This window comes from Bombyx mandarina, chromosome 10, assembly GCF_030267445.1.
Source record: "Bombyx mandarina strain Sakado chromosome 10, ASM3026744v2".
Lineage (NCBI taxonomy): Eukaryota > Metazoa > Arthropoda > Insecta > Lepidoptera > Bombycidae > Bombyx > Bombyx mandarina.
The window spans coordinates 2,632,844-2,655,593 of NC_143217.1; the positions used below are offsets into that span (position 1 = coordinate 2,632,844).

Consider the following 22,750-nt stretch of genomic DNA (forward strand, 5'->3'; position numbering starts at 1 on the left):
AATTGCATTAGAGGGGCTAACTTGTAGGTATATTTTTAAATATTTTTTTTAAATAAATAAATGCAGAACAAACAATTATTAACAGTGAACAATCATGAACAAATGATGAACAAACGAATTAATAGAGAATAAGTATAAAATAGGAAAAATAAATTTTTTTGAGGGGCTAACTTCATTCACCTTTCTTTCGTGGCGGTGACCATAGATTATACACTTAATGCGGTGACTATATTTTATAAAAATTTTTTTTAAAGGGATTTTATAACCTGGTAACTATAACTTTTAGGTCGTCTTATTTTAATCTATATTCTTATTTTTATGAAAAATGATAATATGGAGTAAAATGAAATGAAGATAATTAATTTAATGAAGTGAGATGATATAATATAATCTTAGTAAAATGCAAGTGCAAGCTTCGTAAAAAAATCGTAACTATTTGACCACAGTGTAACTCGAGTGTACATTCTCCTGTTTACAAGTGAATAAGTGTGAATGCAATTAACCCCCAGTTTCTTTTTTTTTTATTGCTTGGATGGGTGGATGAACTCACGGCTCACCTCATTTTAAGTGGTCACTGGTACCGATAAAGCGGCACGACACGAGAACTCTCTCATCGTGGCCCCCGGTAACTACATTCCCGATCCTGCGGACAGAATGGAAAGCAGTCGACGTCGCCCAAAACACGTCATCTCGGATCCTCCCGATCCACTAACGGTGCTTCTAGGTACTTCAAGCACCGGTCACCGTTCTCGTCGAACCCGTCGAAATTAACTCCCAGACACAGTCCACTGAGTTTCTCGCCGGATCTTCTCAGTGGGTCGCGTTTCCGATCCGGTGGTAGATTCTGCGAAGCACGGCTCTTGCTAGGGTTCGTGTTAGCATCGTCGTCAGGTTTGAGCCTCGTGAGCTCACCTACAAACGTTAGGGTTACGCTGAAATAGCCTCTCAAGGCTCTCAGCTTAGGTAGGAAAAAAAAAGGTACCTATAGATGTCTATGACGTAAATGCCACCGCCTTCAAACTGAAACGCATTACTGCTTCACAGCAGAAATAGGCAGGGTGGTCATTTCGAAAAACGGGACGACACGTAAACTGTCGACGTCGCCCAAAACATCTCATTTCGGATCATCCCAATCCACTAATGGTGCTTTTAGATACCTCAAGTACCGGTCAACATTCTCGTTGAACCCGTCGCTTGCGACGAAGGGTTCGGTGAGTAAATTAACCCACAGAGCCAGCCCACTGAATTTCTCGCTGAATCTGCTCAGTGGGTCGCGTTTCGGATCCAGTGGTCGATTCTGCGAAGCACTGATTTTGCTACCTGGACCACTATGGGAACTAAGATCGTAGATTATGTTCGGGTCAAAAAACGAATTACTTTTTTTTTTGTAGGCTATGAACAGGAGTTTTAAAACTGTCCACGAAATTTGAACAGACCATAGCCTGAGGTCTGAGCTCTGAGGAATTGTTCGAGATGATACCGGCATCTCGTTTTTATCATCGCACCGCCCGCCACCGGAGTATAGTTCATCCATACTACCTGGAGCCACTGCGGTCATCCAGAGTGCGTTTCCAGAGGTCTTTTTTGCCACGTACCATCCGGCTATGGAATGAGCTCCCCTCCACGGTGTTTCCCGAGCGCTATGACATGTCCTTCTTCAAACGAGGCTTGTGGAGAGTATTAAGCGGTAGGCAGCGGCTTGGCTCTGCCCCTGGCATTGCTGAAGTCCATGGGCGACGGTAAACATTCACCATCAGGTGGGCCGTATGCTCGTCTGCCTACAAGGGCAATAAAAAAAGCCGCATCATTACCAGTACCATTTTATACACCGGGCATTTAATTCTTTTGGCGATGACAATTTTTGTGTTTATTTTGTTATTAATGTGTAACAATAAAAACATAATTTTACTTAAAACAATTTAATTTTGCAGTTAATTTTATATATCGAATTGATCACGAAAATAGAGGCAGATGGTATTTATTCCGAACTATAAAATTAAAAAATCACTTATCATTTTTTTATAGAAAATATTTTTTGCGATACATGGTGCGCGCAATGTATTTATTGGTCTCCAGAAAACCCCTGCCAGTTGCTTATGCTTTAGATTACGGGTTCTGACGAAATACGCAATCCTTATGCAATACTTATCATTATTTAAAGGAACATCATTTCACGTAGGTTTATTCCTCAATCGACGTCAAGAACGACTTTACAGATTGCATTATGTATTAGAACTATCATTTGCAAGTAGATGTTGGCTAACTATACTAATTATGTCTTGTACGTCCTCTTCAGATAATCTCTCCTCACTCTCTTGTACAATCTGTGAAGAGCAAAAAACTTGACTTAACTTGAGACCTTTTTTTTATTGCTCAGCTGGGTGGACGAGCTCATAGCCCACCTGGTGTTAAGTGGTTATTGGAGCCCATAGACATCTACAACGTAAATGCGCCACCCACCTTGAGAAAAGTTCTAAGGTCTCAGTATAGTTATGTTACGCCGGTAAGAGTAACGTCATCTATCGCGAATAGTCAAACGAATATCGAAGAACATAGTAGCATCTAAAACGCTCGAGAAATACAATGCCATCTATTGTCAGATAGCGGAAACAATACTAGAGATGTGTGGAATATTCTCGATAATTCTAGAGATGTGGTATCGGCTATAAAAGCGTTGTAGAAATGGCACGCAGTCAGTCAGTAATCGGAACTACTCGAAGCGAAACAGCGAACGGATCACCTGAAGCGAAGCGGAAGAAGCGAATTGAGAGTTTTCAAGTGTTTGTTGAGTGTTTTAAGTGTTGAATACAGTTTTAACTTGTACTTTGCTGGAATTTTATTTATCCCGAACCCCAGCGCGTAACAGTTACAACGGCTGCCCCACCCTTCAAGACAAATACCAGTAGCATTCCACTGTTCCAATATCATTCAATTTGGAATAATTTTATTAGTTTAATTCAGTCCTCATATTATATTAATGTAATTTTTGGGGTTCTTTTGCTATTTCAGCATCTTCAGTTACTCTTAATGTGTGATAACAGCATTTAACAAGATAGACGGTTGCATTTGATATCCACAGGTGACTACTACCATTGTAGCGTTCGTGTGAAGCATTCTGCAATGTGGTCTAATGGGTAGTTCAAATCGATTTAAAGTCCTCACAAGAAATTAAAGGGAGACAGTCTCGGAACACTTGAGGATTCCAATGTGGAATTTTATGGAAGTCTTTGGTCATGAAACAAATAAGCGTATGCACAGCACTTAAAATGTTCTCACTCATTGTAAAGTAAAAGATGTTTGTTGTGTCCTACAGGAGTTACTGATAAAGTTGCTACTGTACTAAAAACTAGATTGTAGCTGAAAGAGTGATCTATTGTCAAATTGTGGCAATATCGAGCAATGACAATTGGCACTGTAGTAGAAACCATCTATCAGTTTGAGGACATTTAGTATCATACAATATGTAATGTGCCGTTTTCTCATATTATTACTACTTCACAATTCTACTATCAATAGTAGATCTTATTTTATCTTCAATTAAGGGCATGGAAATGAATTGCAATGGCGTTTCAACCATTGGAATATTTTATGTCATTCTCTGGTCCTCTACTCCTCATCCAAACACTGTTCACATTATTCCTGCTATATAATTTAAAGATAGGGGACACTCACAAAGTATGTGATGCCCCATAGTAATAGCACCCACAAATTCATCCTAATTCCTTTCAGCACTCTTAGTAGCACTTTATTCACTTTATTATAAGTTTCCGTGCTCAAGTAACTCTTTAACAACAAGTGAATTGTGAGCCTGTCCCTGATTTTTCACATTATTAATAGAATTAAAAAAAAAAACTTTTATAAGTATGTTCATCATTAGAAGCTCCCAAAGTTCCATGTTGTCTGTGAAACAGTAATGTCTTTCAAAATGTAGATAGAAGAAGAAAACAAACAATGTACATACCAATTGTATTTCCAATTCAGTCCTGGGCGGAGTGTTTACCATCATTAATTTCTCAACTTTAGTGAGCTTGTATTTCTTCATAGCTTCTAGGAACTTCTGAATTTTTTGGGCACTCTGATTTTTGCATTCTGTGTCTTGTAAGTAATGTACAGTCTGGAAAAAGAAAGAAAAAATTATCAAAATGTTTGACGAATATGATTGTAAATGTGCAATTAATATTCCATTGTATGAGTGTAGAGCACACAGCATGCAACATCATGGTTTTAGACTGCGAATAAAATTTAACGTTTATTACCACTTGACCAATGCAAAATACAGGGAATCTTTAAAGCTCTCTCATGATATATCTAAAGAAATCAATCCTATGTAAGTACAAACATATTGTAAGTACAATTTACTTATCTATGGGTTAAAAAAAAGTACAATTTACTTAATGTAAATACAAATTATAACATTTTATTTTTAGGTATGTTTTTTATTACACAATGCTATTCCTTCATCCTGGAATTTACAAATGTGAAAGTGACTTGAGTATGAATTTCTTTAGATAAATTGCAACTTGCCCGTAGGGTTTGATTTGCATAGTTGCATCGTTAAATTTTAATAATAGTACATCAGGGGCACTATATCCCTTAGGCTAGAATGACATTTTTTTTATTGTTTTTTTATTGCCCTTGCAGGTAGAGGAGCATACGGCCCACCTGATGGTGAGTGGTTACCGTCGCCCATGGACTTCAGCAATGCCAGGGGCAGAGCCAAGCCGCTGCCTACCGTTTTTTACATTGAATTAGCTTGATATATAAGCAAGAATATAATAATTATTGGATAACCTCACCTCATATGTAACGGTGGCAAGTGAAGCTTCTCTCTTATGCTTTTTATGTGTGTTATCTTTTAACTTTTGGAGAATTTGCATAACTTCATAATTACACAGAAATGCGGAATTGGCTTTTATACTGTAATATAACATGAAGTATGTTAATAACATACTATTAAAAAGTTCGAGACCCTTTTTTTTTTTTTTATTGCTTAGATGGCTGGACGAGCTCACAGCCTGGTGTTGAGTGGTTACTGGAGCCCATAGACATCCACAACGTAAATGCGCCACCCACCTTGAGTTATAAGTTCTAAGGGCTCAAGTATAGTTACAACGGCTGCCCCACCCTTCAAACTTAAATGCATTACTGCTTCACGGTAGAAATAGGCAGGGTGGTGGTACCCACCCAAAGACCCGAGACTTGTACAAAGTGTCTATTTCAGTAACCCACATGGTATTCTTAGTAATCCACATGGTATTCTTAGTTCTATAAGCCACTTTAGCCTTAAATGAAAATCTAAACAATATTGTCTCGTTTTATATAATGCTTAATTAAATCAGTTTCAGTGATAGCCAATACTGATCAGATTATGAAGAAAGAAGTTTCCACTTCTATTTTAGCTATTTTATTCAGTGTTAAATAACCATATAAAACAAAACATGGTATTCTTGTGTCTGAGATTATAAGAAGAATTTTAAAAAGTCTGCCAAACAAAATACCAACTTTAAAGTTTTACTAAAGAAAAAAGTATCTAAAATGTCTTACGTTTCCATGTTCAAATTCAACACATATCACTTGGTGTTTGACTTCTCTAATGTATCACTGGCTTTTGGCTTGTTTTTGAAATATATCCATGAAGGCCCTAATATAGAAAATATTCCACATTTAACATAATAAGACTAATATTGCTAAAGATTAGATACACTCTTTCGTTGTACTCTCCTGGCGAAAATTAGCGTATATTATATTTATACATGCTATTTTACCTTAAATTACTTTACACTTGTTTACTATGGTTAGATTTGTACTTTTTAGATATTGTTTATATTGCTTATTTAAGTCTTACGCCTTCGATTTTAATAATATGTTATTAATTATTACTGTACTGGGTAAAAATAGTATTTTGAGCCATTGTTGTTAGAAATTAGGGTTTTTTCAAATTCGGTATAAATAAACTCTTCAGTCTTTATCAATACATACACTTACAAATGAACTCCACACACATGTTTTGACAGCTAGCATTAAGCCGTAGACATTATGTCAAACATACTTTTTTTATTGCCCTTGTAGGGAGACGAGCATACGTCCCACTTGATGGTGAGTGATTACTGACACCCATGGACTTCAGCAATACCAGGAACAGAGGCAAGCTGCTGCCTAACGTTTACTCTTCACAAGGCTGGTTTGAAGAAGGATATTTCATAGCGGTCGGGAAATACCGTGGAGGGGAGCTCATTCCATAGCCGGATGGTACATGGCAAAAAAGACCCCTGGAAACGCACAAATAGTATGGATGAACTCTACTCCGGTGGCGATCGGTACGATGGTAAAAACGAGATGATGTTATCATCTTGAACATTTCTTCAGAGCACTCCCTATGGAACATACGGTACAGAATACAGAGGTAACCGAAGTCCCTCCGCAGACCCAGAGGTTCCAAACGATCCGTGAGAATGAGATTATCGACAATCCGGACAGCTCTCTTCTGTATGGAGTCAAATGGAAGTAGCTGGTATTTGGGAGCCCCGACGCAGAGGTGGGAGCAGTAGTCCGCGCGAGGCCGGACCTGTGTTTGTATAAAACAAGTATTTGCCCAGGCGTGAAGTACCGCTTCGCTCTGTTGAGACTCCCAACATTTTTGACGCAAACCTGGCTTTCCGAAATTACTCCAAAATTGGACATTGCTCGAAATATTGACCCCAAGTATCCCAATACCTAGCTGAAACAACTAGACAAAGAGACCTCAGCTCATATCGCTTAAGCTTTTGTAAATTTAGGCCAAAACCTTGTTCTTGACGCGAAACTGCTTCTCAAGCGGAATTATAATGTAGTGTCAGCTAGGGTTAGGTTAAGGAGTCTTTTTGGAGAAAATTATCGGACTCTAACCTACGTCTTGGGCGCAATATACACCTTAGAGCCGAACCGACTAAAACAACCTGTCGTTCAACAAACCGAGTTCTAGACTCGAATGTGACAGAAATTTATCAAGGCAGGCGCGGAAGAAACTCTTAGAGTTGAATTGTTTTCTATTTATCACGTTAGCAAATAGGATGACAATCCAACGGTCGTCACCGTCACGACGACGAAGCCTCTCAGCGCCAGCTCGATTTGGTATAAAAAGGCCTATTATCGTCTTTCTGGATTCCCCACTAACTCATAACGATCAACGGGCTTACAAAATGCTAAGAGCGTTAAAGACACCGCCAGATATAGATAAGATGGAAAATACGGTATGCATTCGGATATTACCAGTACCAGCCTACAGAGACAAATCCAGCCAGAGAAATCGTTTGAAAATAGGTTCTTACAAATATATAAATAATTTTAAAAGACTTCCGCGTCCATCGAGTTTTTAAATCTATAAGGTAATTTAAAATCCGTTTTTAGTTAAAAGTTAATTCAAAAATTTTAAACAATGTACTGCTTTAAAACATGTGCTAAAGTTTTTAGAAGTATTTTCCTATCAAAGAATTTAGTGTATAAAAATATGAAACATGTTTATTATTTAAGTACTAGCAGTATCTTTGGGCATCCAGGATCGCATGATGCGTACTACAATTACTTTTTAAATTTACCGTTTCCGAAAAATAAAATTTTTGCCACCTATGTATGGATTGATGCTAGTGGGATAAATTTACGGTCTAAAGACCGAATATTGGATAAGGAGCCTTGTGATTTAGAAATGGTGCCGAAATGGTCGTATGACGGGAGTTCAACTGGACAGTCAGATCTGAAGGATTCAGATATTACACTACTTCCCGTTGCAGTGTACAGAGATCCTTTTCGTAAGAGTCCGCATATAATAGTTTTGTGTGAAACATATTCTAGTGAAGGTTTACCGACCCCCACAAACCACAGAGTATCATCAGCTATAACCTTGAGTAAAATTTGTGACCAAGAACCATGGTTTGGTATAGAACAAGAATACACAATGTTCGATCGTGATCATTGGCCTTTGGGATGGCCCAAGCCACGAGGGTATCCAGACCAAGATTCTAAGAATTCTTACTGTGGTGTAGGTGAACATGTAGCCGGGAGAGAAATTGCTGAGTGTCATGCCAGAGCTTGTATCTATTCTGGCATGGATTACGATGGATCCAATGCAGAAGTAATGAATGGATCGTGGGAATTTCAAGTAGGACCTACATTAGGAATAAAGGCAGCTGACGATATTTGGATAGGTCGGTATCTTCTAAATCGAATAGCAGAGCATTTCGACGTTATAATTAGCTTTCATCCTAAGCCAATGGGAGATGGACACGCTGGCATAGGATGTCATCATAATTTTAGTACAAAGAAAATGCGTGCCGATCAAGGTGTCACAGAAATAAAAAGGATTTGCAAAATTTTATGCGATCAACATGAAAATATCATTAAAAGCTATGATTTAAAAGATGGTGAAGATAACAAGAAGAGGTTGGTAGGAAAATTTGAAACATCATCATATGATTCGTGTCGTGTAGGCATATCTGATAGAAGTGCGTCGATACGAATTCAGAAAAAAGTTATATCAGAAGGCAAAGGATACTTTGAAGATCGAAGACCTGCAGGCAACTGTGATCCGTACATGGTTTGTGGCTTAATTGCTAAAACATGTATTTGAACTTCATTTATTGGAAGAAACAACTAAAAAGAGCACTGAATATTTCGTGTTTGATTGTCTATTAGATATAATTTGATTAATAAAAAAATTATTTTTAGAAAAAATGTAAAAATTTAAAATATATACATATAAAATGAAACCTAATAAAAATGAGATTTATTTTAGTTACATTAGATATGTACTAAGAAAATCTAAGTGTAATGATTTAGGTACCTACGATTTACTGTGAACTACTAAATTTAGATTTATTGGTCATATCTACGTGAAAATCTGTCGTAGGAATTAAACGACACACTATTTTTGTTTTGTTTGCCACAACAAAATATACAGTTTAATACTCAGCCAACTCTCATGTTTTTTTTTATTGCTTAGTTGGATGGACGAGCTCATAGCCTATCTGGTGTTAAGGGGTTACTGGAGCCCATAAACATCTACAAGGTAAATGCGCCACCCTCCTTGAAATATCCGTTCTAAGGTCTCAGTATAGAACCAGTATAGTTACAACGGCTGCCCCACCCTTCAAACCGAAACGCATTACTGCTTCACGGCAGAAATAGGCGGGGTGGTGGTACCAGTAAATTGTCACTGAATAGACTTCATACCTATTTCGGACAAGCTCATTAACTGGAATTAGCGGAATTCTGTGCTGAATTCGTTTACGCATAACGTCATACACTAAAAGGAAAATAAATCCAATGAGATTTTTCATATTTCAACTTTCAACCTTGAAATATTATCAAAATTTTGTTGAAATATTGGCTTGCATATTGATGTATATGTAAAGGCAAAAATTATGGAGTTGCAGTACAATGTGTATAAACTGTGGTATTTACAGCTGTTATAATAAAAGATTTGGAGTGAATTCTTAGAGGTTTTCATTTTTAACCAGCTTTTACAGTTTACCAAATTACCACATATTATGTGGCCTTACCGTGGTAAATCTACAGTCGGCATCGCTGCGCCACTTTGAGAAGGCGGCACGACATGAGAACCCTCTTGTCGTGGCCGCTGGAAACTACATACCTGACCCTGTAGACCGAATGGTAAACCGTCGACGTCGCCCAAAGCACGTCATTACGGATCCTCCTGATCCATTAACGGTGCTTTTAGGCACCACAAGCACCGGTCACCGTCCTCGTCGAGTCCGTCGAGCGAATTAACCCATAGACGTAGCCCACTGAGTTTCTCGCCGGATCTTCTCAGTGGGTCGCGATTCCGATCCGGTGGTAGATTCTGCGAAGCACTGCTCTTGCTAGGGTCAATGTTAGCAACTCTCCGGTTTGAGCCCCGTGAGCTCACCTACAAACGTTAGGGTGAAGCTGCAATAGCCTCTCAAGGCTATCAGCATAGGTAGGACAAAAAAAAAACCGTGGTAACAAACGCTGCCAGCTGCGATGTCGGTAGGTACCTAAAATGCAACTCGACACAAAAATCAAAATATACTAGCAGTAGCTACTTATGAGTAGGTACTTAGAATAAGCAGAATTCTGTGGATATTGATATTAAAAAAGCTATGAACATGGAAAATTTATGTTAGTCTAGAGACCTATGACCTAGGTTTATTTGCCAAATGCAAGCGACATTTAAATAAATGCAAGCAACATTTAAACGCCGCAAAAAGAGTAATTAATATAAGGTTCTATTTCTATGGTATATTATTCTTGATAATTTAAAAGAATATCTATTTAAAAGAATTGACAAAGAAAACGTCTTTCCCGATATGTCAGTGTATCTTTAGATAAAGCATTTGTTTATTTTTTAAAAACTCATTTTGTATGTTTCAATGGAAAATTTACTAAGAAATGTGTTGCTGAGTCGGAAAATAATAACAACAGTAAAAATATGCCGTAGAAATTTACTTAAACATTCTATAAATCATGTTTTAGGAAAAAAGGTATTAGACCGATACATGCGGTTACCTTTACCCTGTAATAAGGTTTTGGCCACATACGTTTGGATTGATGGCTCTGGAATCAACATGCGTTCGAAAGACAGAGTTATGAACTGTGCTCCTTATTCCCCAGAACAGGCTCCCTTATGGACATTTGATGGCAGTTCAACCGGACAAGCTAAGGCGAATAATTCAGACACGACCTTAAAGCCTGTGGCAGTTTACAGAGATCCATTTCGATGCGACCCTCACGTATTGGTTTTATGTGATGTGTACTATGGCGATGGAACACCAGCTGCAACAAATCATAGAAAATTTTGTAATGATTTGTGTGTTTATCATGCAGCACACGAACCATGGTTCGGCTTAGAACAAGAGTATACTATGCTTGATGTAGACGGGTGGGGTCTGGGTTGGCCCAAGGGGGGCGGTTTCCCTGCTGTAAAATATCAGTATTCATATTGTGGCGTAGGAGCAAAGTACGTTGCTGGAAGAGACATAGTTGAAGCTCACACGAAAGCCTGTTTGTATGCTGGACTAGATTTTGAAGGAACCAATGCAGAAGTCATGTTCGGTTGCTGGGAGTGGCAAATTGGTACTTCAATAGGTATAAAAGCTCCCGATGATTTGTGGATGTCGCGCTATATCATGGCCAGAGTTGCGGAAGATCACGGTGTTGATATAACATATCATCCTAAGCCTATGGGGCAGTTACATCCTGGCGTTGGTTTGCACCACAATATGAGCACTAAAGGTATGCGTTCTGATGGTGGATTCAAGATTATTGAAGAATCTTTAAAGAAATTGGAGACTAACCATATGAAACACATCAAACAGTATGGTAACGATGAAGCTACCAACAGACAACGTTTAACAGGTAAATTTGAAACGGCATCGTTCGATAAGTTCTCGTGGGGATTTGCTGACAGAAAAGCATCAATTCGGTTGCAAAGAAATACAAAAGAAAAGGGGAAAGGTTTTATAGAGGATAGAAGGCCTGCTGGTGATTGTGATCCGTATTTGGTTTGTGGGCTACTCCTGGAGACGTGCTTAGGCCCAGCTGGAACGAAAAAGGCTGGAAAACCTGTATGCCCACCAACTAAATAAATTACTCTTTTAACATCTGAGATGAATAAGAACACAATTTAGAAATTCAAAGTAAATTCTCATTAACTTTATCACGACTTGACGTCAAATTTGTTAATTACAATAATAATAATAATGTTAACATAAAAGTTAATAGTTCAGCCTTTTATAAAAAAAATGTTAACATATATTTATATTGTTTAATTTTATAAATAAAACAAGTTTCTTCGAAAAAACTACGTATTTACAAAAACACACACAGTTCTAATATTAATAGTTACATAAATTGGATGTTTTGTCTATGTCGTTATCATTAAAATTGCACCAAATTTAGCATTACTTTGGTTTTATTATATATTTGTAAGTCAAATATTTGTCATTAAGGTGATCATCGTTGCTTTGATGACGTACGCGACGGTTGTAAACTATCTTTCTTTTTCCTGCTGGGTATTTGACGCAGGCCCGTCTTGGTGAAACTGGAAAAACCTCCGGGCCACCAGTAACCCTTGAATAAAAAAAAAATGTAACGCAGGAAAAACATTTTTTTTTTCGGCCCGATTGACGAACCTCCTACGAGGTCCCCGCGCCTAGGGGGCGCGCGAGCTATGTGGGACTTGACGATCTGCAAGATGTTGGGAGCAGACCGCGGGCCCAAGGAATTTTAGGGCCCACCCACTAAACGGCTCCCCTGCACTCTTACACCCGACGTCCGATCTCCGTCCGGGATCAAAACCCGGTCAGAGTAGGGGGGTTCCCGCGGTCAACACTACAACCTTTTTTTTCTTTTTTTTTTCCTACCTAAGCTGGTAGCCTGGAGCGGCTATTCCAGCGTAACCGTAACTAGTAGGTGAGCTCACGGGGCTCAAACCTGACGACGATGCTAACACGAACCCTAGCAAGAATCGTGCTTCGTAGAATCTACCACCGGATCGGAATCGCGACCCACTGAGAAGATCCGGCGAGAAACTCAGTGGGCTGTGTCTGAGAGTTAATTTACTCGTCGAGCCCTTCGTCGCAAGCGACGGGTTCGACGAGAACGGTGACCGGTGCTTGAAGTACCTAGAAGCACCGTTAGTGGATCGGGAGGATCCGAGATGACGTGTTTTGGGCGACGTCGACTGCTTTTCATTCTGTCCGCAGGATCGGGAATGCACTACAACCAGACACGCGGTGCCACCCCGAGGACGCCCGACCAACGGGTCGTCGAGGCGATAATCGACGACCAACGACGTCGGTCTCCGAGGTACGGCGGCCCTACCAGGCTGCCCGATCGATGCCGCTGGTGTTCCGGGATACCCCGCTGGGCCAGAACCAGCCTGCCAGGTCGGAACGCGATACACCGCTGACCGGGTTGCTCTTCCACAGTATGTTCATATATGACGACAGCGACGACGAAAATGCGGACCGCATCGCAGTCCGCAGCCGCAGTCGACGCGTCTTCCCGTCCTCCTGGTGCCAGCGCGCTAGAGTGACGGTAGCGTGCGGCGCAGCCTTAACCCCCTTAGGTCGCCCCGTGACCATTACCGGGAGGAGACTGCCTCCTCACAGGGGCCGGAGCTAGACAAACGCCCTCCTCCGACCCCCGGTTCAGCGGCGGCGGCACAGTGCCGAGAGGGAAGAAGAGCTCTCCCACTCCCGAGCGCAGGAAAACCTAGAGTAACCGCAGGTGTGCAGTTAACGTTTGCCGTTTTATTTTACACACTATGATTCAAAGAAGCGTCATTAAAACCAAATCTCTGCTCTTTGCCTATTCTTTGCTTATCCCTGTAATAACGATTTCGTGTTCAGTTAATATTAGTAAATGTGGACTATTTCTAAAACTTCAGCAGTTTCTGCTTCAATAATTTTCTTCTGATTCAGATATACTGTAGTTATTTATATCTACCTATAAATGAAATTAGCAAAGTTACGCTTTCAAGGCTACCAAGGCAAGTACATGATTATTAATAATAGCTTCAAACATTATCAATTTATCGGGAAAACAATTTGTGATGATTTATCCATTGTTTGCAAATGCCTGTGGCGCACATTTTTATGATGCGTAAGCCGGAACGCACGAGAGATGGGAAAAAGAATATAGTCTGTGAGACGGGACCTTTTTTACCACCAATTTAAAACGAAAATATAATTTATAATGTGTTTAATAACTAATGTAATATAATAACTTAGAATTGTTTATGCCGCTACAACAATAAAATTTATATTGTTTCAACTGTGGTGTTAATTACATAAAACACGACTTTACGGCGAAATAAAGAAGGGACTCTACGTGGATTCCCATATGCCTATTAGATTGATTGTGCCTCCAGTTATCTTGTTAATATGGATGAGACAATTGTACAAATGAGACATACAAACAAAGGTGTATTGAAAAGTTTTTGCCCATTATTTATTTTTAAATTTTTAGTTCTCACAAAAACTAATCGAGGAACAAGCCGAGAATCTGAATCTTTAATTCAGAACGTGCATGGCTGCATGGGTATCAATTAATAACAGTTTAAACTGGAACAATGATTATTAGGTAGTTTAAAATAGAAATGAACTATAGGTATACTATTTGAAACAAATCCTTGATCGTTCGACTATAGTAGAATGTCATTTGTGCCAGTGTAGACCATAGACAATTAAAAAGTTTTTCCACCATTTTGCTTCTTTACTCTATTCCTTTTCGTCATATGGCGTAGTAGTTGTTCGAATCGGTCCGCCATATTAAATGAAATCAATAAAATAAGACAAAATGTCGCCTTACTAGTGCGCGGAAAGTAATCCAATAACATCTAAATATTGTGTGATTAAATCATCAAGAGGATCACAATGGAGAATTCCTACGGTGTGGGAGTAGTGAACAGATACGCTCTTTTCTTGGACGATGAGACCGATCCTCTTGATGCGTTAAAAGCGCGAGAGCAGGCGAAGGAGCTCAAAAAGAAGACCAAAGAAGCCGAAAAAGAGAACAAAGGCAAGCCTGAACCCAAGCCCGCTAAAGGCGTAACCGTTCCCACCCGGAAGGGCATTAAGGAAACTCAAAATGTGAAGTCTCAAGACATCAAAAGTGGAGAACAACAGAAGGGTAAGGGACCTGCACGCCCGGTCGATCGTAATGTTGAGCGTCCGCCTCCGCGTCGTCGTGAAGACCGGCCGCAGAACGGTACCGCAGAAAACAAGGAAGGAGCTCCGCGGCCACCGAGACGCGAGTTCGGCGATCGTCGGCCTAACTTCAACGAGCGCCGCAATTTCAACGACAACAATCAGGACGGTGCAGAGCGTCGCGGTCCACCAAGACCACCGCGTGAGCCTCGTGAGGGACCGCGCGGGCCGCGTTCTTTTGACAATAGAGGCAAACGTGAGTTCGACCGAAGATCCGGCTCTGACAAAACCGGTGTGAAATCAGTCGACAAGAGGGAGGGCGCAGGTCCCCACAACTGGGGCACGATCAAGGACGATCTCGACGAGTTGAACAAAACCGGTTCTGAGGGTGAAACTACTGAAGAGAAGGCTCCTGAGGCCGGCGCTGGCGATGGACAAGTGCCTGAAACTGAACGTGCAGTGCCCGCTGAGGAAGAACCGCGTGAGTTGACACTCGATGAATACAAGGCTTTACGCAACGCGCAACGCACCGCTCCGCAGTACAATTTGAGGAAGGCAGGTGAGGGTGAAGACTTGAGCCAGTGGAAAAACCTGGTTCTGTTGGAACGCAAGAAGGAAGGTGACCGTGGTGATGATGAGGAAACTGACGAGGAATATGATCTGGCCGACTATCCACAGCGCGTGGGTCGCCAGAAGCGTTTGTTGGGCATTGAGTTCACATTTAGTGACGGTGCGAGGCGCGGCGGTGTGGGCGGGCGAGGCCGCGGACGGGGCCGGGGTCGCGGACGAGGAGTGCCGCGCGAGGAGCCGCCGGTCGTGGAGGAGCGCCCGGTGCAGCGTCACCACGTGACGCCGCCGAAGGTCGACGACAGCAAGGATTTCCCCTCTCTCAGCTAGACTCGCAGTGAGTCTAGATTCTTCTCCCTTTCGAAGCTAGAGTTACAAATTATAATGTATGTACTGTTATTTTTGAAGTAAATATACAATATATTTACAAGAGTGTGTATTGTATTACATTGAAATCAGTCTACGTAGGTATTGGCTCTAAATTTTGTGAGTTGATTATAACTTGCAACGCTGCCTGGGGATTGACATGTTTCCGTGGAAAGGAGTAAAGGGGGAGGATTCGTCTTAAGTTTTATTTTTTGATACACATACTACTGCTACATACTTATTATTGTGGATTTATAACAATAGCTTTTATTATATTGTAATCACACCAGCTTTTCATTTTACTGGTTGAGTAATCGGTGATAATAAGATTTCAACCTTCAGACTGACGACAAGCTATGGATGAGTTTGAATCTACTCCGTCACAAGTTAGTATAGTATTTTGTGAAGAAATAACCCTTGCATTTTATATCATGAGTTTGTGTTGACAAATGCAGACTGGGAACTGTAAATAGTTATATTTTAAAGATAAGGTCAAAAAGAACAAGGTTAATATTTGTTGTTACACGAACTTCTTGAGTAAATAAACATTTTGTATGTGTGATACATTTCTTGGTTATTTTTAAATTCTTGAGCTGTCCTCTTATCCAAATGCCTCCCCCCTACATTTTAAATTTTTATACTATAATCTTGTGAATGAATATTTTCTTTCGTGGTAAACTGAAATTTATGTTCATTTAAAACCACAGGCTGGGTACAGAAATAGGTCACAATAAAACAAATAGTAAGATAGATATATTTTACTGTTGACACATTTTATCACTTTCACACATAAAAATACAAGTTACTGATAATGAAACAAATACATGGGATATTAATAACATTTTAACATAGATCTTAAACAGAACCAACATGATACATTACATTCAAGTTTTAGGGAAAAATAAGAGCAATAAATAATTTATTTACAAATGAAAATTAATTTGGTAGATTGTTCTATGAACAAAAACTACTATGACATGACAACCATTACTAACCAATTCTTGTGGAATATAAAGATAACATAAATAGAGGAACATTAAAATTTTATTATAATGGTAAGTTGCAGCTCTGTCATTCTTGAGAGTGCTATATATGTGAATGATAGTGAATAACATTCTGGACTCGCATGTCTGCCCTCTGAATAGAAAAAAATAAATAATCTTAAAATTACATGATGGGCATATTTCCTAGATATATAGTGCAAGTCATTTTATATACAACAGCAAGTCATTAAAATAAGTTTTAAAATGACTTTGTGATTAGTATTATTAAAGTCTTTAATCATCTTTAATAAAGATGGCCTGTGGAAAAGTGCAGTGCTTTCTATCATCATACCACCTGTATTGCAATTGTGACAACATAAATCATTATGCGTCTGTTGTTGTTTTCTGACTTCATCCAGTTATCTCAGATTTAGAAAGATAGCTATGACAACTTTTTTAGTTCTAAATAAATGTATGAGATTCTTGCTGTTCTAAATAACATAACTTTGTCATTGTCAACATTTCTGTTTACTGCTGTAGTGGGAAAAGGTTAAAATGTTTTTTGTCGGTTGTATACGGTGATCAGGATTATATTAATTCCACACGTGAGCAAATTTTAATACTTTTTTACTCTTTATTCTTGGTTAAATAATATTAATTATCAGTGGTTTAATAAATTAGTGACAACAAGCGTAATATTCTAAATACAGGATATGAGTCCCATTTCACAGCCACAATATACATTACATTAAAAGCATAAAGTACAAACCGTAAGACAAGTGGCCAGCAATTTACACCGATAAATGTCTAGGCATGTCTAAATAATATTAAATTTGATCTTAAATCTATCTTTGTCTGTCGGCTACACTACAAATTGACTAATTATTTACACTTCGACAAGGGATCCAGTAACGATTATACACAGCCATTGTGCCGGGGATGACGAACTCTTCGAAAATCGTCAACACTATCTGATCTTCCGATGGCTGGAAAATTAATTCACACAAAAGTGGATCTAGTTAGCCTTAGTTCCCAAATATTTTAACCTGTAGACTTATTTCTGTTGTGTGATTGTAGTTTTTTAAAAGCCACTACATTTACATCTGTAGGATCCGAAATTTAATTTTTGACTTCTGCTAAGAGTCTGCAGATCATGTCCGTCAGGGGACTACTCGATGCCGAAGGTGTTGGTCTCCTCGACGGCGAGCAGGAGTTTCTCGTAGAGCAGCTGCGGGGTGGGGTAGGGCGGCAGGTCGAGGCGGTTGAAGCAGGTGTGCGCTCGCGGCAGGGACTCGACGCGTCCCCAGCGCTCCACGCAGAAGCGTCGCGGTCCCGTCGAGCCGCGCAGCGCCGCGAACCCTTCGTACGGGATGGACGACGTGCCCGTCACGAACTGCACGAGCCTCAGCCGCTGCTCGTTTGTGAACCTGAAGGAAATATCGTATTTTTTTATTTATTTATACTTTTATTTCAGTTTTTTAAAACCATAACATCACTATATAGTATAAAACAAAGTCGCTTTCTCTGTCCCTATGTATGCTTAAAAAACGGATTTTGATGCGGTTTTTTTTAGAGGAAGGTTTATATGTATAATATCCATTAAATAGTGGAGAAATCAATAATGAATTACAGTTTCCGAAGCGAAGCGAGGGCGGGTCGCCAGTTTTGTTAATAAGAATTACTTATAATCTATGTTAGTAACTTAAAAAATCTAACACGTAACTATCATTACATACATTTTATATCGTTACATTTGTTTTTTTGTCCAATACATTTAATACTATATCCTCATATTAAAAAAAGAGGATATAAATACAAATTTTGACAAGCACACTGAGTTTGTTTCGCTGATATATTATCTCAGGGTTAAGCTTCTTTTAGAAACCGACGTTTCAATGTATTGAAGTTACGAGAATGTAATTATTATTTTACATTTTTGTCGCAGCGTTAATTTTAGAAGAATGAAAACGGGATGCCTCGCCGCATCCTGTTCGACTTTGCACTATTTTTAGAACATTTGAGTTGAAAAAATGTTTTCCTTTGAAAAAATTTCAGAGAGAGAGAAATTCATTGACCATGGATCAGATTACCGTTAGGATCAAATAAATGAATAAAAAAATGTATAATGATATTGTATTCATTTTTAATATGTATACTTCACTCAACATTTATGTTGTAATTTGAATTTCAATTTTGAAATCACTATCAAATTACCACATCGTAACCAACGACTTATCGCTGCTTGGAAATTGACAAATCACAAATATATAAATAATATTTGTAATTTATTTTAATTCACTTAACGTATTTGTCACTGATATTGCAATAGACCTTATCTTTGGCGCGCCTTAAGGCATCATTTTTAATGTCATTTCAATCAGTCCGGTGTGTAGCATTATATGACCATAACTCTTCTAAGATCTTACGGGAAGCGCTTTGCTTACGGGAAGTCGGTTTCTGTGCCGCGACCGGCGGTATCCACTTACCCACGAGAAGGCTGTATCAGTGGCGGATTAAAGGTCCAGAGCGCCCTAGGCAATCAATTTATCGGCGCCTTTATATAATACTATAAATTTTAGCTAGTTGTTTTTACAATTACGATGACGTTGTATCATCAAACCCTAGACTTTAGTAGACCAGGACCTTTGTACTTACGCTAATAGGCGAATGAAATACAAACAAACCCGCAATATTGCATAATACGAGTATATCGATGCTTGTGCAATATAATCTATTATAGATTTAGATTATAGATCAGCATTTAGTTCTTAATGAATGAAATGTTATTTTCTTTATTTATTTAAAAATTCTGAGCTCGCGCGCCCGTTGTAACTACACGCCCCTAGACACGTGCCTAGTTTGCCTAACGGATAATCCGCGTCTGGGCTGCACGTGCGTTTGACTTCGACTGTTATACCAAGAAAAGTCATAATGAGGCTGATCAGTGTGCTTAGTGCGAGTTTTTTAACGTTCTCGATAGCGAGAAAGTTAGCTCATATTTGTATGGAATGGGATCGTTTGCGTACGTTTGCCGCTAGGGGCGCTGTTCCAACTGTATACAAAATTGGGTTAACTTTTACGTTATCGAGAACGTTAAAAAACTCGCACTGAGCACACTGAGACAGCGCGTACCTGTCGATGGCCTGCCAGAACCAGAGTATGACTGGGTGCGCGTCGTGGTAGCCGCCGCGGTAGTCCGTGTGGTTCCTCCAGTCGGCGACGTCCAGCTCGGGTGCGCCGGCTATCACCAGCTCGAGCTCGCGGGCGTCGAACGCGGCCACGAGCCGAGGGTCCACCACCTGCGCGGAACACTGCGTTCAATACGAGCGACGAAAGTTGAGGATATAGCCCTAACTAAGGATTCCTTATAGGCTCTAAAATTCATATAAATTTGAATTTCGAAACGATGCACATGACAACCCACAGACACAACCCACTGAGTTTCTGGCCGGATCTTCTTAGTGGGTCGCGTTTCAGATCCGGTGGTAGATTCTGCGAAGCACGGCTCTTGCTAGGGTTCGTGTTAGCAACGTCATCAGGTTTGAGCCCCGTGAGCTCACCTACTAGTTAAGGCGACGCTGAGGCCTCTCAAGGCTATCAGCTTAGGTAAGAAAAAAAATGCACATGCGCAAGTACTAAATGCTAGCCTCCTGCTCAGTGCGTCGTGTTCCTCAGTGCTGAGGATCGTGACCTTTACGGAATACATACGTAAGGTTTTCTTGGGAAAATTGCTAGTGGTGGGTTCCCGCGTCCTTCCACAGCAGAATTTCAGAGGGGATTTAGTTCCTCTGAGCTACTGAAGCCCTAGTTCAGGTTAGTTGACCGCCGCCCGTTGCTCGGCGTAATATTTTTACGTTAGTACCATTAAAAGTACTTTTTTTTAAATGAAAACAGAAGCGATATTATTTGTGTGATGACATATAATTTTTCCCAGTACATACAATTATAAAAGACGAATAAGATGTATTGTGTAAATCTCGTATCTCTCTATCTCTCTCTCAACACAATAATGGCGGTGATGTCACGAACTTTGTGCAATAATTTTGTAACAAACAACTAACATTTTATTTACAAAGTTTCTAACATTGCTGCTACATTCAAATTTTATCACCTTACATTTGCAGACGAGCTCAGGGACTATCTGAATAAGCGATTACCGGTGTTCCCTTCAAACTGCGCGGTAACGTTGTGTATAATTCTAATATACAATAACATACAATATTTGTAGGAGTTATCAGTTGAATATAAAAGATAGGGAGGAATGATTGGGAAGTCGTAGCTTAAACAAAAGCAAACAGCTTTGGCAAAAGACATCGGGAAATTTGCATAACCAAACTGCTTCGAGAAGATTAAGAATATTTGTCTTAGAAAGATGAACTACCTTTCCAGTTCATGCTTGACTTGTCTGGACAAAGACATTATTACTTCGAAGCAGTCAAAACCCATCCGCGTGGGTCCCACTTAACTGGTCGACGACATAATATATCCTATCATAAATTGTAGAATTGCTATCGCATAGGAGTCATTGGGTCTACAATAGACAACCAGATTGACGGTCCCTATTTTTAGAAATCTCCGTTCAAAGTTGACGTAAAGCGTCTCACCACGTGCGACTTCATTCGAGATCAGAAAAAGTGCCGAGCTTACTATACACAAAAACAATGATTAGCCACAAATGACGTCATGCGTTGTGATCGATGTCAGAAAATATTGGAATTATTCAATTTTATTCCTAAAACTTTAATCATTAATATTATACGAAACTAATGATTGTATCATAGTTGTAATTTAATTAACATTCGTAAACTAGTTTATAGATGGCTTTTTTATTACTGATACATATTTATATTGTAACATTTCGAACAACCCATTTTTACAAGTTCATCAAATGTGTATAATAACGTGTCATCGCACTTTTTCGAATATTTGTAACGCACTTCTGAAGCTACAGATAACATTTACGGCACTATATATATATTATATTATCGTTTAGTATCATTATGTAAATTTGATGTTGTAAAATCGTATCTACCTCAACCGTGGCCTTGTGAAAGAACTAAGTTTGTAAGGTGCATTTAGATTGTTGCGTGCGTGAAATTTTAGCTTATATACTAAGTTGGTATTACGTTGTCGTCGCTGTGCCCGTGAAACCAGATCAATACTCCTCCTATATAGTCTTCGACATCGGAGCCAAGAGGTCGGATTACGATTACTCTATGCTATCTATCCTTTAGTTTCGATTACAGATACGGCGAACGTTAAAGTCCAACCTGTTGTCTCTGACGTTCAGAAACGTCTGTGTGTTTAAGGGAGCTTTGCCCACTGAGTTTCTCGCCGGATCTTCTGAGTGGTAGATTCCGCGAAGCACTGCTCTTGCTAGGGCCAGTTTTAGCAACACTCCGGTTTGAGCCCCGTGAGCTGACCTCCACGTCAAGGAGAAGCTGAAATAGCCTCTCAAGGCTATCAGCATAGGTAGGGGAAAAAAGGGGGAGCTAGCTACCTCGTGGAACCCTCGCACGAGCCACTCGGTCTGCTCCGCGACTCCCCTCTCCACCCTCCACCGGACGACTCGTTCTAGATATTCCTTCTTGTTCCTCTCGGTGACGGCGACGTCGCGTCCTCCCGGTTTCAATTCCCTCTCCAACACCCTCCCGTCCGCCAACCGCTCCGACACGGCAAACGTTAACTCCAGCGACGACACGCAACGGGCCGACTGAAATTACATTGTAATAACAATTATTTTATATGCTAGCTAGTACATAACCGAAAAGATTAAAATGAGATTAAAGCAATTAATTGCTTTTAATGTGTAAAGCATGCTTAATAGTTTGATAAGACTTTTTTTTTTAATTAAATATAATTGCACCGATTTGTTATCTCGTTGTTTATCTTGTAATGTCATTCAAAGATGGCGCCACTAACGAGGCTTTTAGCTATGGTTTGTCATCGTTTGATTAGAAAATAAAACATCTTAGCTCAACCGAATGTTTATTATTTATAAATTTTTTTTATTGCTTAGGTCACAGCCCACCTGGCGGTAAGTGGTTACTGGAGCCCATAGACATCTACAATGTAAATGCGCCACCCACCTTGAAACATAAGTTCTAAGGTCTCAGTATAGTTACAACGGCTACCCCACCCTTCAAACCGAAACGCATTACTGCTTCA

The 22,750-nt window shown here is 39.7% G+C and overlaps 5 protein-coding genes across 13 annotated transcripts in view; 3 read left to right on the plus strand and 2 right to left on the minus strand.

Moving 5' to 3' along the window:
* Positions 1 to 1,903: 1,903 nt before the first annotated feature.
* Positions 1,904 to 6,007, minus strand: LOC114247421 (DNA-directed RNA polymerase III subunit RPC9). 5 transcript variants are annotated; one of them, XM_089730149.1, is made up of 5 exons: positions 5,986 to 6,007; positions 5,545 to 5,641; positions 4,797 to 4,917; positions 3,962 to 4,114; positions 1,904 to 2,740 (listed from the first exon to the last, which is right to left on the minus strand). In XM_089730149.1, the coding sequence occupies exons 2-5, from the start codon at positions 5,550 to 5,552 to the stop codon at positions 2,711 to 2,713; spliced, it is 312 nt and encodes a 103-aa protein (XP_089586275.1). In that variant the 5' UTR covers positions 5,553 to 5,641; positions 5,986 to 6,007; the 3' UTR covers positions 1,904 to 2,710. The 5 variants fall into 5 exon arrangements, with proteins under 5 accessions (XP_089586275.1, XP_089586271.1, XP_089586274.1 ...); XM_089730145.1 differs by having other exon boundaries at positions 1,904 to 2,324; positions 5,766 to 6,005; XM_089730148.1 differs by having other exon boundaries at positions 5,766 to 6,004.
* Positions 6,008 to 7,414: 1,407 nt separating this feature from the next.
* LOC114247411 (glutamine synthetase 1, mitochondrial) lies at positions 7,415 to 8,602 on the plus strand. Its single transcript, XM_089730091.1, has one exon. The coding sequence runs from the start codon at positions 7,415 to 7,417 to the stop codon at positions 8,600 to 8,602; it is 1,188 nt and encodes a 395-aa protein (XP_089586217.1).
* A 1,783-nt stretch (positions 8,603 to 10,385) lies between these two features.
* LOC114247410 (glutamine synthetase 1, mitochondrial) lies at positions 10,386 to 11,600 on the plus strand. The gene has a single exon (XM_028180377.2). The coding sequence runs from the start codon at positions 10,386 to 10,388 to the stop codon at positions 11,598 to 11,600; it is 1,215 nt and encodes a 404-aa protein (XP_028036178.2).
* A 2,566-nt stretch (positions 11,601 to 14,166) lies between these two features.
* On the plus strand, positions 14,167 to 16,165 carry VIG (plasminogen activator inhibitor 1 RNA-binding protein-like). Its single transcript, XM_028180379.2, has one exon. The coding sequence runs from the start codon at positions 14,394 to 14,396 to the stop codon at positions 15,561 to 15,563; it is 1,170 nt and encodes a 389-aa protein (XP_028036180.1). The 5' UTR covers positions 14,167 to 14,393; the 3' UTR covers positions 15,564 to 16,165.
* Positions 16,166 to 16,342: 177 nt separating this feature from the next.
* The window catches only part of Hecw (Hecw ubiquitin protein ligase), a 110,346-nt gene continuing 103,938 nt past the window's right edge, over positions 16,343 to 22,750 (minus strand). For all 5 annotated transcript variants that reach the window (XM_028180356.2, XM_028180355.2, XM_089730141.1 and 2 more), the window contains 3 exons: positions 22,083 to 22,295; positions 19,715 to 19,881; positions 16,343 to 18,009 (listed from right to left, as the gene is read on the minus strand). In XM_028180356.2, coding sequence (XP_028036157.2) covers positions 17,751 to 18,009; positions 19,715 to 19,881; positions 22,083 to 22,295 — 639 coding nt within the window. In that variant the 3' untranslated portion in view covers positions 16,343 to 17,750. The remainder of the gene's footprint in view (positions 18,010 to 19,714; positions 19,882 to 22,082; positions 22,296 to 22,750) is intronic.